Source organism: Xenopus tropicalis, chromosome 8, assembly GCF_000004195.4.
Source record: "Xenopus tropicalis strain Nigerian chromosome 8, UCB_Xtro_10.0, whole genome shotgun sequence".
Taxonomy (NCBI): Eukaryota; Metazoa; Chordata; class Amphibia; order Anura; family Pipidae; genus Xenopus; species Xenopus tropicalis.
Genome location: NC_030684.2, coordinates 65,453,971 through 65,473,423, shown reverse-complemented (window position 1 = coordinate 65,473,423; position 19,453 = coordinate 65,453,971). Strand labels below are relative to the sequence as shown.

The 19,453-nt window shown below is 36.2% G+C and overlaps 1 protein-coding gene across 12 annotated transcripts in view; it reads left to right on the top strand.

Moving 5' to 3' along the window:
• Window positions 1-19,453, top strand: part of znf185 (zinc finger protein 185 with LIM domain) — an 84,771-nt gene that overhangs the window by 29,610 nt on the left and 35,708 nt on the right. For 4 of the 12 annotated variants that reach the window (XM_031891338.1, XM_031891335.1, XM_031891332.1 and 1 more), the window contains exons 8-27: window positions 3,115-3,201; window positions 4,941-5,024; window positions 5,875-5,958; window positions 7,471-7,515; window positions 8,557-8,658; window positions 10,490-10,579; window positions 10,793-10,852; window positions 11,614-11,736; window positions 11,843-11,962; window positions 12,069-12,188; window positions 12,295-12,414; window positions 12,649-12,768; window positions 13,168-13,287; window positions 13,773-13,874; window positions 14,428-14,547; window positions 14,818-14,907; window positions 15,572-15,634; window positions 16,747-16,866; window positions 17,079-17,198; window positions 17,820-17,936. In XM_031891338.1, the coding sequence (XP_031747198.1) occupies window positions 3,115-3,201; window positions 4,941-5,024; window positions 5,875-5,958; window positions 7,471-7,515; window positions 8,557-8,658; window positions 10,490-10,579; window positions 10,793-10,852; window positions 11,614-11,736; window positions 11,843-11,962; window positions 12,069-12,188; window positions 12,295-12,414; window positions 12,649-12,768; window positions 13,168-13,287; window positions 13,773-13,874; window positions 14,428-14,547; window positions 14,818-14,907; window positions 15,572-15,634; window positions 16,747-16,866; window positions 17,079-17,198; window positions 17,820-17,936 (2,007 nt within the window). The remainder of the gene's footprint in view (window positions 1-3,114; window positions 3,202-4,940; window positions 5,025-5,874; window positions 5,959-7,470; window positions 7,516-8,556; window positions 8,659-10,489; window positions 10,580-10,792; window positions 10,853-11,613; window positions 11,737-11,842; window positions 11,963-12,068; window positions 12,189-12,294; window positions 12,415-12,648; window positions 12,769-13,167; window positions 13,288-13,772; window positions 13,875-14,427; window positions 14,548-14,817; window positions 14,908-15,571; window positions 15,635-16,746; window positions 16,867-17,078; window positions 17,199-17,819; window positions 17,937-19,453) is intronic. The other 8 variants (XM_031891334.1, XM_031891333.1, XM_031891339.1 and 5 more) reach the window with 8 other exon arrangements.

Sequence of the window (19,453 nt, the reverse complement as noted above, 5' to 3'; positions counted from 1 at the left end):
GGGTGTGTATACGCTGGAGAAGATGAACTTAAGGAGGGATATGATAACTATATATAAATATATAAGGGGGCCAATTTTTTAAAGCTTTATTTACCGGTAGATCCTTCCAGCAGACATAAGGGCATCACTGAAACTAGTAGATGGTTCCATCATAATATTTGCAAAAATCTTTTTATAGTGAGAGCTGTGAAAGTATCTCTCTGAATTGCTAGTACTGACAGATACATTAGATGCAGTAGCTTCAATAAAGGCTGGATGTCTTCATAGCAAGGAAGAAAGCACAGGATTGCTGAAATTAGTTTGTGCCACTGAGTTAATCCAATGGCCTGACTGCCATCTTGGAGTCAGGGATTCTTTCCCGCTCTGAGGCAAATTGGAGAGGCATCAGATGGGGGTTTTCTGTATTCTTTTTCCTTAGCAACAATATTGCACCCAGCTAAAGTATAAATGTGTACATGTGAATAAAACTCACCGATGTTATATGTCTAACTGGCTTTACACGCCCTAAATGCAGCAGTCACACAGTTCGCCAGTTGTCTTGGTAATTACATGAAAGAGGCCTTTATACTGGTTAGATTACTTTTCCTTTTCCGATTGTAAAGTCAACGAAAACATTTACCTATGCCAAATATCTCACATGAATAGAGCTAGTGGTCGGAAGCAAATTTGCTGCACATTACCACAACCAATCTAGATAACGAAGATATACACAGTGTTTATTTGTAAAACCAACAGTTTATTTCATCCTTGTATGTGTCCTTTTTTAATTACAAAAAGGCCCCAAGAGAAAGAATTCCAGCAGTCAATTGCTTATTTATCTGAATTATGTATATTTAATAATGATTAATGGGAAATTGTGCTATTAGGGCAGTGACACATGGAGCTATTTGTCGTGGCTACAAAATAGAAAATACTGATAACTGTCTCTACATGTGTTTTAGCAGAGACAATTCTTGGTATTGCCTAAAACAGGGTATTTTCTGTCTTTTGTGCTACAAGTAGCACCTTGCGTCATAGCAATTATTGGGAGCTTTGTCTCCCTCAAGCATGTGCAATTTTCCACTGACAACATAGCCCCCCAAGTTTTATTACTGGATTACCATAAGGTATCCAATGTTTTTTTTTTTTTTTCTTTAACTACTGCCATTGGTTCTTCACAGGTTTATAGTATTATGGTTGTTGTGGCATTATATTTATGAAATAGTGGTTTTTGTTTCTTTGATATTTTTGGTATTTCTATCTGTGGTATTTCACAATTGCCACCACAGGTGTAATGTTGCTCCTTTTTGCCCACAGTTCCTTCAACACTGTGCTGGCCAATAAGTTGCCATAGAAACAATCTTTTGTGGTATGAGATAAAGTTAATCTATTAAACGTACATTATATGTGTTACAATATAATGGGGTTGATTCACTAAAGGTCGATAATGCTTATAGCATGCTTTTTTGCGTTAAAAAGCATGTGATAATTAAGTCCCGATTCATCAAAGTCATTTTGCATGCGTTAAGACGCATATAGCATGCGCAAAAAAACGCAATCGAAATGCGTTATTTACCTCGCATTGCGTTAATTCTCGCATTGAAATAATACTAACGCATGATTCACAAACACATATGAAGCATTAAACAAGATCATCGTGAGTTAAATAACGCAAAGAACATTGCGTCTTAATTATGACGCCTGTCCTTTTAGTGAATCGAGCGTTGTCGCAAAATAAGAAGCGATAAAATTTTTGCCACATGCTATAAATAGCGCTCGTTTTATCGCTCTTTAGTGAATCAACCCCAATATGTGAATATGGGAGATCCTCCTGCCGCTGTAAGGGCTTGTTGTCAAGTTAATGTAATTCAGATGTTTTTCCAGCCTGTTCTGTGAATATATTTCATTGGATTTCTTGCCGTGGTGTTAAATGTACTCTTTACACTGTAGAAATATGTATTTTTCCATTTGTTTTAAATTATACTTTTAAAACAATTCATCAAAACTTCTTAACATGTTGGCAAAATACGTGTAGCGCATACCAAGGGGGTTAAACCTTGGTGTGTCATGATAGAGTACAGTCTCACCAGGGACTCTGATTTAGGGCAGGACCCGCTGTTTGTAGTTAGTAATTAGTAATTAGTTCAAAAACATTAAAGAATCTGTAATTTATTATATTTCAAAAGTTTCTCATTTCAGCACAATGAAGCTTTTATTATTAAATATTACATTTTCATTTCTGAGATAGTTCCCCTTTAAGGTACAGCGGGAGACTGTTAATTTATTATTAACTAATATTATGTCATCTTTGATCAAACCAATGTTTTGTTCACCTAGCGGTGTTTGGAGTCCTGTGAGGCTGCTATTATTGTGATTTGTTTTGCTCCACTATTAGACCCCATCATGATCCCATAAGATATATGCAAGGTGCTCAGCTGTTTTATAGAAACACTTACCCTGGAACAATTACATTGGTAAAAGGAGCTGTGCTATTACTTTAGAAAATATCTTACCTACTTCAAATATGTCAAGTGTCCATTACACCCCTAGTTAAACCTGTTAAAAGCCTTTTCTGCAGTGAAAAAAAGAAAAAAGTACTTGTCTGAATTTCTTTTATTACATGTAGGAAATTAAGAAATCTTATTATATTAACTGGGCCTTTACTGCCAACCCCCAACCCCCTTGCTCATTCCTAATTAAGAATAGGTGCAGCTCATTAAGTCTAGTTGCCAGGATTTAAGAATACATGTTAAGGCTGATGTTGGGCAGTGCTATTGGGCAGCAGCTCTGGCAAAGGTTTTCTCAATTTGAGTAGTGTGGCTTGGATATCAGGGCCAGCATTATGCCAATTGTACCCAATTGCACCCTGCAGCCATGGGTGCCCTGTACCATGGCAGGAGCCAGGAGTTTTTACTCCCTCCCCCATCTGCCCAGCCCACCTCAACCCCAAGTGGCCTAGCCTGCCCCTAATTCCGATCGGCCCAGCCCGCCCCCAACCCTGATTGGCAGCAGTCAACATCAGCAGCAGGAACATCTACATCCAAATCAAAATAAATTGCATTACACTTATGTATACTCAATACAAATTAAGAATTACTTTATTTTGAATTTTTTTTACAATATTATCTTTTTCAGCTATGCTGTACAAACTAAGAGTGCCAGCCTTCCACGTGTGCCTACTGCCTCTGGCTTCAAGATGTCCACAGAAGAATACAAGAAAATGTAAGGAAAAAGAGCATGTTACATGACCTAATATACTGCTTGATTAAAACATTCCAGATGCTGATTGATTCATTTTCTTAATTTATTTCCATTTTATTATTATTATTATTATTTATACAGCACCATAATCTCCTGGAGCACATAACAGTTTACATACACAAGCAATAACATATCACAGAAGCAAATACGCATTGTTACATTTGTATAGTGTTGAAAGATAGAATGGAGAGGGTCCTACTTACAAGACAGTGTTATGTTGTAGAAATGGTGTGGGGCCTGAATATTAAATTGACTGTTTTAAGTTCATTTGCTATTAAAACTAAGGTAACAAGATTTTTCATTGAAATGAAATTTATTTTGACACTGCTGCACTACATAACTGACAACAGCCATATAATGGGCAATAGGAATGACCTAGTGCAATGGCTCTCAAGAGAAGCTGGGCACTCAGCCTAGCCTATTATTATTATTAACATCTATTTATAAAGCGCCAACATATTCCGCAGTGCTGTACAATAAGTGGGTTTCATACATTGGACATACAGAGTAACATATAAAGCAATCAATAACCGATACAAGAGGTGAAGAGGCCTAGGTACAGTTCCTGATACAGAAGTCCATGGCTTAGTTTCTGCAGTCCGTAAAGTTTGTGGATGGTACTTGCTCCTTAAAAAGGCTTAATAAAAGAACTTTTTCTAGCATTCAAAAATATGTTTCATTGTAACGGCATAGATCTGGGCGGGAAATGCATTTGTATGTACAGAGCAGCTCCCATGCATTGGATGTCATCCTAGGGCCTTCAAAGCCATTACTGGCATCATATGGAAAGCATATGCCATTCTGGTAGTGGGGGTCAAACATTAGTAATAGACCTGCAAGATGTGTTTATGGTGGTGGCTCTTCATTTTGGGCTGTGTTTGGACTGCCTTGTCTTTCTACAGATGTACCTGCTACAGTTCTACAAGTTCTCTCTACATTTTTAAGCCAGACATTAAATTCATAGGGTCAGAATTATTAATACTCATTATGGATTGATTATTTCCATAAAATGCATAATATGTTTGGTTATTTACGAATCAAATTCATGAATAAATCCGATTAATTTAGAATCAATCATTGTGAATGGATCTAATTCAGATCAATATCTCAATTCCATCAAAGATTAAAAGGCCTATTCATTAATGTATGATTGAGTCTGAATGCTAAAAAACTTTTAGAACTGTACGTATTTTCTACGACATTTTCATTAATTTTGCGACTTTTACGTACTTTGTGACAATTTGTGAGACAAAATCATATTTGACGCTACGAAAGTTTTGTTATTTATTCAAGCTTTGGTATCGAGACTTTTCTTGGGCTAGGTTGGAGCTGCATTGAGTCCTATGGGAGTGTCATTGAGTCCTATGGGAGGCTTCCAAAAACATGCACTAAAGGTTCAAAGTCAGAAAGTTTTTCACACCATTTACGATTGTTCGAATACAAACATTTTGGAACTTTCAGATTGTACCACAATATTTTCGTACGACCACGATCCAAAATTTTCACGCTATTAGCGCACATCAGAAATTATTGGATTTATTTAAAATTTTTCCTATTGTGGTTTTTAATGTCTGAAATTTGGACTTTGTGTCTTTGAATCCTAAAAGTTTTACCATTTGATCTTTGCTAAACTTGGTCTTTAGTTTAGAAGGGTGTTTACTATAATGAGCCTGATTTTTCCCTTGCTTTTATCTTACTAGAGCGCCATTTAACACAAGAAACAAATCTATAGGGGATCTGTCAGATGATGAGACACCATTTTCTGCTGAGGAACAAGCAAAGAGGTGACGTAGGATCCAAGTCAGACAGCCCAGACATCATTTATATGCCACTCTTTAATTTTCTATGCAGTGTAATATTGATAATTAGTTTATTTGATCATTTGTGTAGTGGTAACTCTTTTTTTTTTAACTCTTTTTTATAATGGTTGCTATGTATGTATATATTTCTCTTTTTTGCATCAACAGCAGTTAGTATACACAATGGGGCCGATTTATTAATCCACGAATGGATCGAAAGCGTCCGAATGCGTTTTTTTCGGAATGATCGGTATTTTGCGATTTTTTTTGTCGCCGTCGCAACTTTTGCGTAAATTGTCGCAACTTTTTCGTAGCCATTACGACTTGCGCGAATTGTCGCGACTTTTTCGTAGCCGTCGCGAAAAAAACGGAAAAGGTTTGCCCGCCGTTTACTAGCGCTCAATACAAAAAGTCGCGACAATTCGCGCAAGTCGTAATGGCTACGAAAAAGTTGCGACAATTCGCGCAAGTCGTAACGGCTACGAAAAAGTCGCAACAATTCGCACAAGTCGTAACGGCGACGAAAAAATCGCAAAATGTTCGTTTCCAATCCGATTTTTTCCCATTCGGGATTCGTGGATTAGTAAATCAGCCCCAATGTTTAGAAATCCATTTCACTGGAGATGAAACAGATTATATTCTCGTATATACAGCCATAGCATCTTGTGTTCATGTACTTGACATTTTTCATTCAGTTGTTGTGCCAACTCATTTTCTGTACAGACATGACTACTGTTACAAGAAACCAAATAACCATTATGTAAAGGAATAGCTATGCACAAGTAAATTAAAATGATTTATGTAGGCATATTAATCATTGTTTTGTCTGTTTTAGAACTGAAGCAGCAAGCGGTGTCTTAAAGAACACAACCGTAAAGGATCGGTCGTATGTATTTTCTGCAGCCAAAAAAAGTAGTGTGTAAGTATAAATCAAAGCATAAACTTTAAATGTTTTAGAGTTAGATTGGCCACATAAAATAATATGTTACCCACAAACAGTGGCTCTATCCAGTATAAGTTGAGGATCTGTCTATAAACTGAAGAGTGAGAACAACATTTAGTTGCTGGGCACAGGTAACCCTTTATTGACAGATTGGTGTTTTGGGGAGTTATGGGAAGCTTACTGAGACAAAAGAAGGGGGTAATGAAAGAAAAGGTGCAAGGTTTAGTACAAGTAACTAGGGATGGGTGAAATTAATTTTTTTGCCGCGCATCGCTTTCTGTGATGCACACGTCGGCATTTAATGACACATCAAAGGAATGATGCATGCGTTAAAAAAAAATATGCATGCATCAAACGCAGACGCGTGTGTCATAGAGAGCGACGCCCGCATCAAATTAAGCGATGTGCGAATCATTTTGCCCATTCCTACCAGTAAGCCATAGTAATCAATCACCAGGCAACATTACTAAACTTCCAACAATACCTTGTAGTATGAAAATTTGAATAACTGAACTAGTTTATGTATGTCTGCAGTTGACTTTTGTCATTTTACATAACACTATTGTCGTATTCCCTGGGCAGAAGAAAGGCGCACCAGCAGATTTGGTCTTTGTAGGTGGTTGATAACCTTGTTGGTAGGTGCTGCTCAGTGCCAGCCTCAGAAAATACTTGTGTACCTGACCTTCAGGGGTTAGGCTCACAGCAATATAGTTGGCCAGTGGAGCCATTTTTGGAGCTTTTTTTGTTTTTTGGCTAATACCCAAGTAGAATTGCTCAAAAAGAATATAAATATATTCTTTGAGAAAGGCTGCAGGAGAGGCCGAAATGTCAGTTTTGTTATACTCCTAATAAACCATGCTATTTTTGCATAAGTCCTGTGTGGAGCGGGCCACTTTATTCGATTATATATATATATTTTTTTTTTTTTTTAATCTCTTTAAACTATAAATAAAGCTGGGGCTGATCTGTAAGAAAGTTTGTATGCTGGGTTTGGTGTTTTGTTGATGAAGTTTGATTTTTTTGTATCAGTTAGCTTTTTGGTGTTGAAAATAAGGTCACAAATAAGGTCCAGGGTTCCTAAATTTTAAAAGGAATATATATTTAACCAATTACTCTTTTTCTCATTATCTGCATTTTTTTTAACATTATTATAGTTATTTCTCTGGGGTTTTTTTTGACCTTTTTTCAAGTATTGCAGGAATTTTTTGGTATTTTTGATCAATTCTATCAGTATACCTACATGTTATGGCACCCACTGTAGTGATAACAAAAATACTCACAATGAGGAGAGTTGTTTTTTTTTAATATACATATAATGGCACAATCAGATTAACCGGTCTGTAATGTTTTACGCTATATAACACTGTCAATATACAGACCTGCTTAGAAACCATTATGTATGGTCACTTCAACTTTACTGTCATTGTTGGTGCTGCTATATTTTGCCCATATATGATTTTAACATTTGGAAATGAATCTTTGTTTTAGAACTGGTGCACCGGATAACAACCAATCACAATTCGTGGCTAAAAGGTGAGTTAATTAAAAATATGGATTTTATACTTAACACACAGATTCAGTTGGACACATGGGGTTTCTGTCCCACAGGACTTGCAATTGTACATTCTGAAGTACAGCTCAATGCAAGAATGCAGGAATATGTACAAGGTTTGCATAAGCCTGTTTCAAGCTGGCCTTTTTGGAAATTTCTAACATTTTACAGTACAGTTGCAGTGCAGTTTTATCAAGTGACCCTCCCCCTCTGTAAACTGCACATGAGCTCATAGGCTGGTAGAAGAGGCATGTGGTGGCTCCACATTGCGCCCCATGCTTCTGGTCGTCAGTGCACATGCTTGTGCAATGCGGGGGGGGGGGGCGGGCAGCTTGGGCAAGGCTGGCTTGGCCCAGTGCTGATAACAGGCCCTGAATACTGAATAGTTTATGTTATATTTAGTTCTTAAAAGGGGGACTTATATGAGATCCCATCACTAATGGGGTAAGATTTTGGTGCACCTAGCTTTCAGAAGATATTGATTGTGCCATAAGAGCATGTGCATAAAATATGATAGGGGGTTATTCTCTACACAATTAAGTTATAGTTTTCCATACCTTAATAATGAAGAAGGGTTTTGGCAGGTAGAAAACCACACACTTTGGGCCCAGATTTAATTCCAGTTTGTTTGTTTTTTTTACCAAACTATTCAAACTGAAATAGCGATCGAATTTATTTTTCATGCTGAAAGGATTCATTGCTATTTGGAAAAGACTGAACCCAGTCTCTCTGCATGTGGTCAGAAATTAAGTTTGATTTGATTAAGTGTCAGTGTTCAAAATTGAGGGATGCCACCCCATTGAACAGAATACGGTCAATACAAATTGACGTATGTATCTTCTTTGATAAATAAATCAGCTTCTTAAAACAAACTGATGGTCAGAGCAGTGGGAATCTTTTGCATTCCTAATTTTTTTTCATATCATCAGCCACTTTGCCCAATACGATTTATAGTTCTCTTCAACTTTTAGCATTTTTGATGTAAAGAAAAAAATGTAACAGTGTTATTTTCAATTTACAAGGGTGGAGGTAAAAGAAGAACATGAAGATAATAAGAGGGAAACATCCCCGAAATCTACTTATAGGGATAAACAGGGATCACCCTCATATTCATTCACTTCAAGGTTTGTAAAGAATTTGTATTATCTGTTAGGACAGTCAGATCAATTGTTGCTCATCCTATAATAAAAGACATTACTGAGAAACATTTACAATGAGAATAATCTTGAAAATTAGTTTGGGGCCTGTTCTAAGGTTGATGGAAAGAAATCTGACATCTGAACACTCATGATTACTTACAGACATTCTAATATAGCCACATATAAAAGGAACTATGTACCACTAGCAACATTTTTATTAAAAATACAGAGCACCAGAACACCCATAGGATAAACTTAATATACAGTTTGTGGCACTTCATTAGACTTTTGAGTATAATGGTGCTTACTGTTGCATATTCTTAGCTGCACTATACACCCAACTACAGCAAACTACTGGATCAAAAATATACATTGAGCTCACTCTTCTATAGCCACTGAGGGATCCTGTATATTATTCCCAAAGAATATCTGTATGGTAACTTTTTTATTTTATCAGGGAATATTTTTCCCCCACAAACAAACTACAGCCACAGTAAAGGACAGATAAATGTTTCCTTTAGCCATTATAACATTCTAATCTAAAGCTGGACATACAGGTGCCAGTGTTTCTTGTACAAGTTGGCCACTCTTGAGTCAACTGAAAAAATAGCATTGAGTCATGGATTTTTACCATGGATTTTTCTCCCAATAAGTTCCATCATATGATTTGATCATTGGCTGATTTAGACCTCCACTTAACCGGCAAAATCTTAAACTCTTGGCACCCCACCAAACAAGCAGTGTATGGACAGCTTTAGTAATTAATTTATGCACTGTATATTCTTGTACACAGCAAATTAAAAATAGGTGTTTCCCAAACAAAAATGTCAAAATTGAGAACAATTGGAGTTACATAATAACATAATATACAGGTATCGGACCCCTTATCCGGAAACCCGTTATCCAGAAAGCTCCGAATTACGGAATGCCCGTCTCCCATAGACTCCATTTTAATCAAATAATTCAGAATTTTAAAACTGATTTCCTTTTTCTATGATTCCAACTAAGATATAATTAATCTTTATTGGATGCAAAACAATCCTATTGGGTTTAATTAATGTTTTATTGATTTTTTAGTAAACTTAAGGTATTGAGATCCAAATTACGGAAAGACCCCTTATCCGGAATACCCTTGGTCCCGAGCATTCTGGATAATGGGTCCTATACCTGTAGTAGAATTTTATGTATTATTTAATTATTTGTTTTTATTGTTTTAATGTACCTGCTGCCATTGGAAGCCCTAAAATGAGCCAGAGGGTTATTAGCAGTACTTTATAAAGTAGAAGTTTGCCATTAAATCCTGATCCAGTGCCCAGAGGGCCAACGTATGAAAGACACTGTATATTCAAATATGTTGCCTATCAATTGCCCTATTTATCCAATAATGGTTACATTGGCATTGGCAGGTGTCATGCTTTGGCATCTAATGTTGAAAGGTAGGTGCTAGAATGTCATGAAGTGCTTATTAGGGTCAGTGACAGTTGTAGAGATGGTATGCATGCATACCCTTACATGCTGTTCTGCACAATTAACACAACTGAATGGTGTGTTATTACATGCCCCTAGCCACCTGTGTGTCATTTTTCTGAGACACAACTGCCTACACCCCAAGTATCTGGTACAAAATTACTAATTAGTATATGTGTTTTTTTTCACGGCAGTTTGAGAAAGATTTTAAAGAGTTAATAGATTTCCAATTTGAACTGAGATTGGAATATTTTTTTCCTTGTTCTTCATTGATAGTGATCTTTGAGAATATCTTGTCAACAACTCAAATGCAATTTAAACAGATACATATTGTAAACTTGTTTTGTAGCAGAGAGGACATAAAAGAAAAATGGCAAGAAAACAAGAGTCCATCACTTCCAAAATCTCTGTCTGATTATCTGTTGGAAGATGCCGGCAGGTAAGCCATGGTTAACAGTAGGCTGAGGAATTTATACTGAAACCTTTTAAGATTTGGTATCCTGTCTTGCAGATGTTGTAAGCTGTAAGAGACCACTAAAAAAGAGGCCTTTATGTCCTATGTTTTTTTTATAAAATCATTAAAAGTAGCCAAACAACCCTTGGTGCATGAGTGAACCATATCTGCTGAAATGACGTGCATTTGTATTTACAGATTTGAAAGTGGTTACAAAACAACACAAACCAGTCAGCCATCTTCTCTCTCAGCATCCAGGTTTGTACAGCAAATATGAATTTTGTTTAAAAATGATTGCCTTTTTCCAAGGCTAATGGCACATGATCCTCAAGAAAAATATTACCAGATTTTGCATGATATAGCTTCATGTGTGAAGTGACAAGTATGAATGAAATCTGCCTGTAACTGTGCACAAGAGTGGGATTCAGCCAGAAAACACCTAAGCGTTCATTTTCTGGCCAAAATGCATCATTATTATTGTGACATTAACTAAGTAATAGTTTGGGGGTTTGTCTCAGAGGCTTTAGGTTCTTGGGATTATGGCAAACAGAAGTGATTACTGCCCAAAAAGTTTTACTGACTAAGTATTCACAATATGAGTATTAATATGTACATATAATATGTATCGTACATACAGAAGCATTACATCACACTGTAGGTGGCATTAAATGCATGGTGGATGACAAATATGGGTAACCAGGCTGACAACTTCACGTAGGGGCATAACTGCAGGGGATGCAGAAGTTTCTACAGGATTTGGAACCTGTTGGAACTCTATGGGCACTAAGAAATAGACCATATCACATGCAGGTGTAGAGGGATACCAGTGGATAGAAGGAATTATTAAGAAACTGCTGGTTTGAAAAGGGGCCAAGGCTTATGGAAATGAGGCATATCATTGGAAGGGTTTTCTATAAAGAATACATTATTTTATATTCCCAGTTGAGCAGGTCAAGCATTCATTTCTTATCAACAGTCACCAAACCCCAATGCTAATTTGAAAACATTTATTACTTTAGCAGTGGAACAAGCCCAGCCGGCAGCCCTAGACTGACCACCACGAATATTAGCAGAACTGTGGAAACAAGTATCTCATCTGTAAAACCGGAGCCAGGAAAGATTACAGTTGTCAAAGAAGAAAGGTAATTCCTATTTCTAACAGTGTGATTGTCTCCACCACACAAGTACTGTAGCTATACAGTATTTAAATCATAATAATAATTCTACAACACAATTTATTACTTTTAGAGGACCAAGCCCAGCTGGCAGCCCCAAGGTGACTAGTAGACATATCAGCAGCACCGCTGAGACTAGTTTCTCATCTATAAAACCAGAGCAGGGGAAGATTACAGTTGTCAAAGAAGAAAGGTAATTCCTATTTCTAACAGTGTGATTGTCTCCACCACCCAAGTACTGTAGTTATACAGTATTTAAATCATAATGATAATTCTACAACACAATTTATTACTTTTAGAGGACCAAGCCCAGCTGGCAGCCCCAAGGTGACTACTAGACATATCAGCAGCACCGCTGAGACTAGTTTTTCATCTATAAAACCTGAGCAGGGGAAGATTACAGTTGTCAAAGAAGAAAGGTAATTCCTATTTCTAACAGTGTGATTGTCTCCACCACCCAAGTACTGTAGTTATACAGTATTTAAATCATAATGATAATTCTACAACACAATTTATTACTTTTAGAGGACCAAGTCCAGCTGGCAGCCCCAAGGTGACTACTAGACATATCAGCAGCACCACTGAGACTAGTTTCTCATCTATAAAACCAGAGCAGGGGAAAGTTACAGTTGTCAAACAAGAAAGGTAATTCCTATTTCTAACAGTGTGATTGTCTCCACCAATTAGGTACTGTAGTCACACAGTATATGTGTTTGTACAAAACCAAATTTTTCCCCTACGTGGGCTCTTCAGCACAGACCTGAGATGAATTTGTGGCTATAAGTTATTTCATGTATTAATGTTTTACAAAGCATTGTTTATTTATCAATAATCATTGAAACCATAATGATAATTCAGAACACTATTTATTACTTTTAGGGGAACAAGCCCAGCTGGCAGCCCCAAGGTGACCCATAGGAATATCAGCAGCACCACTGAAACTAGTATCTCATCTATAAAGCCAGAGCAAGGAAAGATTACAGTTGTCAAAGAAGAAAGGTAATTCTAATTATGAATTCTAAAAATGATTTGCTTTTTCTCTATTAATAAAGCAACACTTTTATTTGATGGTTATTAAGCTGCTTAAACCCATTTTGATGGAAAAACAATCCTATTGAGTTTATTTAATGATTCATTAATTTTAAGGCAAACTTAAGGTATGGTGATTTAAATTACATAAGCATCCCTTATTCAGAAAACCTCAGGTCGCAAGCATTTGTGATAATAGATTGCATACATATACAAAACTAAATTTTGCCCTTAAGTGGGCGCTTCAGCATGGTACTTTGATGATTTCCCAAGTTATATTGTGCATAAATGTTTTATAAAGCAATGTTATTTTATCAACAATCATTTATACCATAATGTTAACTCTGTAGCACTATTTATTACTCTTAGGGGAACAAGCCCAGCTGGCAGCCCCAAGTTGACTACTAGGAAAATCAACATCACCAGTGAGACTGGTATCTCATCTATTAAACCAGAGCCAGGGAAGATTACAGTGGTCAGAGAAGAAAGGTAATTCATTTAATTCAGAGTTGTTACAGCATTTTCTCATTAACTAAATATGTTCCCTTCCCAGCATATACAAGATAAAATGTACCTGTAAAAGAGAAGGATATTGATGGTCCTATATAAAGATGTTTATATACAGATTATGAAGCTCCATGTTGAAACCTAATTTCCCCATATGTTATAGAAGAGAATGCATCATTTGTCAAATCAGAATGAATCATTTGACACTAGTGATGTTTCAATTATAATTAATTACATCACTAAGATTTGAGGATTTTGTCTATTATATGACTGTACTATAAAACTATATATTAAAAAGCTATTTACTATTCTAATTATTGTGTGATATAAGCGTTTGCCAGTTTGGCAGTGTTTTAAATCAGATGTATAAATAGGAAATTATAACTACAGGTATTTTTGTTATGAGCCCAGCTATAAGTAATTATTTATTATGTTACTAATATTAAAATACAATGCATTATTCTCAGGGGAACAAGCCCCACTACAAGCCCCAAAGTGACTACTAGGAATATCAGCAGCACTACTGAGACAAGTATCTCACCTGGGAAGTTTACAGTAATCAAAGAAAGGTAATTCATATAATGCAAAATCCTTACAGCACATTCTTATCAGCTAGTAATGCTATATATATATATAGAGAGAGAGAGAGAGAGAGAGAGAGAGAGAGAGAGAGAGAGTTTAGTGATGTCATATCTGTCACATGACTCACTGAAACTTGTGTATTACAATAAATAATGTATGCCCTGTTGTAAAATATGAGGCTATTAGAAGTCACCTCGGAGATTCATGACTATAAAAGAACTCAGCCTTCAGCCTTGTGCTTTTATATAGTCATGGAACTCCTTTGTGACTTATAATATCCCTACATGGGTACATTATTCACTATATATCTACAAGGACTTATGTGCTCACTGTTTTAAAATATAACAATACTGAAAGTCCCTGATGAAAATCATGACCATATAAAAGTGCTTTTGTACAGATAATTGAGGTCCACTTTGAATTCTAATATTCTAATATTATAAAGTAGGGATTAATTATAATGTGTTGACATTTCTAAAAAAAATCAACATACTAAATAAACCATGTTGTCAATTCTAAAACATTATTAATTATTCGTAGTGGATCAAGCCCATCAGGGAGCCCCAAAATGACCACTAGAAATATCAGCAGCACCACAGAAACAAGTATCTCATCCATCAAACCGGAGCCAGGGAAGATTACACTCATCAGAGATGACAGGTAATTCATATACTGTGTCCTGAAACCATCAGGCTTGATAAATTAGCCCTTATATCATATTAAATTAGACATTGCATTTCACATTGTAATCTCATCATCATATTTGAGGAAAATGTGACACAGAAATACTGTAGTAGTGTGAATAATTATATATTATATATAAGTGAGAGTGCAGATCCAGAATGGCCAAAACAAATATAAATCCACTCTGATATGGCATAATAAAAACTGGAATGTTTCACAAAAAATTAATGAATGTTATCATTTTAGTTGGGTGAACACAGAAGAGAGAAGAGAACACAACAGGAGTCCTGCACCCCCAAAATCTCTTTCTGATTATCTGCTGGAGGATGCAAACAGGTAAATCAGTAGCAGAAGAACTTCAGAACGTTTTTGGAAAAGTGTTCAAAATTCCAATAAAAAAATAATTTTATCATATTTCCAAATCACAAACCCTGTACCTGTACTGGTAATGTTCTTTTGAGCATGTAGGACATACCTTTGTTTAGCAGTTCACTAGTAAATATTAGTAAGGTTGGCACATGTTTTCATTATACTAGACTTTGTGGTGGGGAAGCAGGGTGGGGCAAGGAAATGGGTGGAGTCAGTGGGGACTGGTAGCCAAATTGCAATTATTCAACTGACTGTCACAGTAGGGCCCTTTCTGAGGCTTTACATTATGGAATTCCTATGTAAGGATGAAAGGAGTTTTAATTCACAATAGCTTAAAGGACAATGCAACCCGTATTAGGGGGGCAGATTTGTTAGACACCCTGGGCCCAGGGGCCATCCTTTTCCTCTCTAAAAACTGATCCAGGAGATCTAGTCAGAGTGCCGCACTGCCATCTTCTTCAGCGATAGCTTGCATCACCCTGAAATGTGTTTGCATTGTCCTTAAACATACTATACAGATGAATTAGATCAGTGGTGTACAATATTTTCTGTGTAGTGGGCCAGATACCCGATATAATATCTACCATGCTAAGCATTATATTGAAGTGTTTCTGTATATTTTTATTTACAGGTTTGAAAATAATTACATAGTGCAACAGTCAAGTCAACCATCTTCTAACTCAGCAGCACGCACGTATGTACACTAGTCAAGAGATCTAGCTAAAATAGATTGCAGCGTTTTGCCATAAAAGTAAAAAAGTGGGAAGTGCATGCATTGTAAAGACCACAATTTTGCATTCTTTTTAGATTGCAAACAGTGTCATAAACAGTGGCATAACTAGCCTCCGCCAGGCCCTCCTGGAAAAAATAATTGGGGCTATAACCTGCTATGGGCCCTGAACACCACCCCCCACATTAATACTCGCTCAGTGAGAGACAGAATGTGGTGCCATACACCAGACCCCCTTTTCTACAAAGAAGGAATTTTTGCACAGTATTATGTTTTACAAATCCTTTTTGCACTGCTGCATTAAACCATAACATGTATAGTATAATGGTGTATATTAGTACTACGCTATTACATTATATACCTTATTACTCTACTGCTGCACTAACATAAAGCTGAAACATAAATTGAATAAATTTTAATGGTGGGGAGGAATAGGCAGCAGATAGTTTAATAATTAAGGTTTCTGAAGAGTTACAAAGTGCCATTGTGATTGGATTAATGGAAGAGTATATATGCTGAGGACTTCCCATACCAGTCAGTTGAACTGAAGAAGCTGCTCGGATGAGTAGTGAAATGTCTTCAATGATTACTTAACAAGTCCAGTTGCTTTAGATTTATTTGTACTAGATATATAATATACAGCTTGGACATTTTCCTATGGGACCAAACTGTAAATTATTTACCTACTAAAGTAATTTCTGTCACGACTCACTAAAACTTGTATATCATATATATATATATATATATATGAGGATATTAGAAGTCACCACATCAGATGCACCCCTGCTTTTCACTTAGTTAGGGGTGTATCTTTGTAAGATCACACCCCTTTATGGTTTTACAGCAGGTTGGAGCTTTCCATCTCTTTTGTGCTTATAACTTTTATATTTATATAATAATGCACAATTTATATTCAGCTTAATCAAGAGAAAATGGTTTCTTTTGTTTCCTACAGCTGTAAGGTTTAAGGCTGTCTGGGTACTTTTTTAAGTACTGATGATTTTTTATTTCTGCCCATCTGCAAAGCTTTACTTTAAAACTCTTCTACTTTTTAAAAAAAATTCTTCTCTGTTCAGGGGAACAAGCCCAGCTGCCAGTCCCAGACTGACCCGTAGGAATATCAGCAGCACCACTGAGACTAGTATCTCATCCATCAAATCAGGGCCTGGGAAGATTACAGTCATCAAAGATGAAAGGTAATTTTTGTATGTAATGATTATGTACTGCAGCGGTATATCTATTATATTATCCTGTGATATAGAAATACATGGTATATTCCAACTTAATTTCAAAAGAGTGAAATACTAATAAATATTAAAACATGTATTACTGTGCATATGTTGCACAAACCATTGGTTTATTATCAACAGTTATTTAAAACCTAAAGCTAATTATTAATTACTCTTAGCAGAACCAGCCCAGCAAGCAGCCCCAAACTGACCAGAACAAATATTAGCAGCATCATCGAGTCAAGTATTTCATCCATCAAACCGGAGCAGGGGAAGATTACATTTGTTACAGATGAAAGGTAATTCCTATTTCTGAAAGCTCCCTGGGGCTCATTTACTGACAATATGAAAGTTTGGGCCTGGGCAGTAACCAATGGCAACCGATAAGTAATTTTTTTTTTTAAGGTAGCTGCAAATAAAACAATGAAAGCAAAATGTGATTGGTTTACTGACCTGATACAAATGTTTTCTGTGTTTTTAAATAAGCCTCAGTTGTCTTTATAGACAATGTATTGTAAGTACATATATATATCTGTTTTACTGGCCAACAATACAAATAAGAACAATGGCTAATATGGGTTTGACCACAATTCCAAAAACTAAAAAAGAATAGTTTTGTCCCTTCTCAAAGATGTGCAGAAATTAGAAAAAATGAATGAAAAATGAATTATTTACAAGTAAAAATATATGCAAATTAACGTAGCGCAAGCCACATACTCACATAATTGTATCCAGCGAGGATGCAGCCAATGAAGGGATATATTTCAAAGCAATAAACTAGCCTTGCCTATGTCCAAGATTATGGGGGCAATTTGCCTAATCTTTCTTTAGTATGTAACAGAGTAGTAACTAGGGATGCACTAAATCCTGGATTCGGTGCATCCATAGTGATTATTAATTATAAAACATTATTTCCATAGAACAAGCCCATCCAGCAGCCCTACACTGGGCACTCGGAATAGCCGCAGCACCACTGAGACAACTGTTTCATCCATTCAGCCAGAGCCAGGCAAGATTACACTCATCAAAGAAGAAAGGTAATTTAGTGCCTTCTGTTATCAGACACAAACTATTTACCAGTTTTCTTTTGCACGGCTGTCTTGATATCAAGTAGTACAGCAAATACATGAAGTGAACTATGTGTCCCTCTAGTGGCTCATGAAAAATCTGACTGAATCAACATTGTAAACAGAAGACAATATTCTGTACCCACTGAGATGCACACTTTGTACTAGTTAGTGCCTTCTCTCAACAGCAACACCAGATCAACAGCAACACCAGACATTACAGAAAAAGTATTACATTCACCACTTAGTATCAGCAAATTTAAAATGCAGAAAATGTTACCAGAAATGCATGCTAGAACTCCTATGTGCAGGGTCGTATCAAGCTCATCCAAATGTTTGGCACTTAGGCAAATGATCAGATCATAATGGGTGCTTATTCAGGCCACTAGAAGAGGGCCATATCAATGGGCTGATGCAGTCCTCACCCCAAAGGGAATTTTGTCCAATTTTTGTCCAGATATCTATCAGGGAGAAAGTTATACTGTACTAGATAAGTGTCACCAGTGAAGACTAGTTCAACAAGCCCCATGTCTTTATACGCCAGTAAGTGTCACTGTGACAAAAAACAACAAAATAAATCACCCACTTGTGGGTAAACATTCCAGTAGACCTGGATTAAGGGCAAATCCACTTTTTTTTTAAATATTTTTATTTTTAGACAATTTTTCATAACATACATATAAATTGCTTGTTACATATAAAAGTTGTATCAGTAGTTACATAATGTAAAATACTTTTTAACCATAGCGTGTACTCTCCATTTTTACCCGAAGGTATACTACCTATTGGGGCACCGCCCCTTATGCATATATTTCCAGTTCCATCAAAGTTATCACTTTTATTAAACATTAGAAACTGCAATTCAATTTTCTGTGGTGTGTAGCTTTTTTTGCAATAATAACGGAAACTATAGAATTCTATAGCATGTGTATATATAAATGAACAATTATAATAAAACAGTAAGAAAAAATAACCTGATTAATGGAGATATAGTATCTGGAGCAAACTAGTCGTTTGTTCTATTTAAAGCGTTATACAGGTATAGGACCCATTATCCAGAATGCTCGGGACCAAGGGAATTCCAGATAAGGGGTCTTTCCGTAATTTGGATCTCTATACTTTAAGTCTACTAAAAAATCAATAAACCATTAATTGAACCCAATAGAATTGTTTTGCATCCAATATGGACTACGGTAATTATATCTTGGATCAATTACAAGATACTGTTTTATTATTACAAAGAAAAAGGAAATCAGTTTTAAAATTCTGAATTATTTAATTAAAATGGAGTCTATGGGAGACGGGCTTTCCGTAATTCGGAGCTTTCTGGATAACGGGTTTCCAGATAAGGGATCCCATACCTGTACCTGTTTATAGTGTAAGAAGGTGGAGAGGTAATGAATCGTTAAACCTGTAATTTATCCAGGGTTTCTAAACTGTCTGAAACATTTTGAGTTTATCTGTGGCTACCTTATTTTTAAACATGA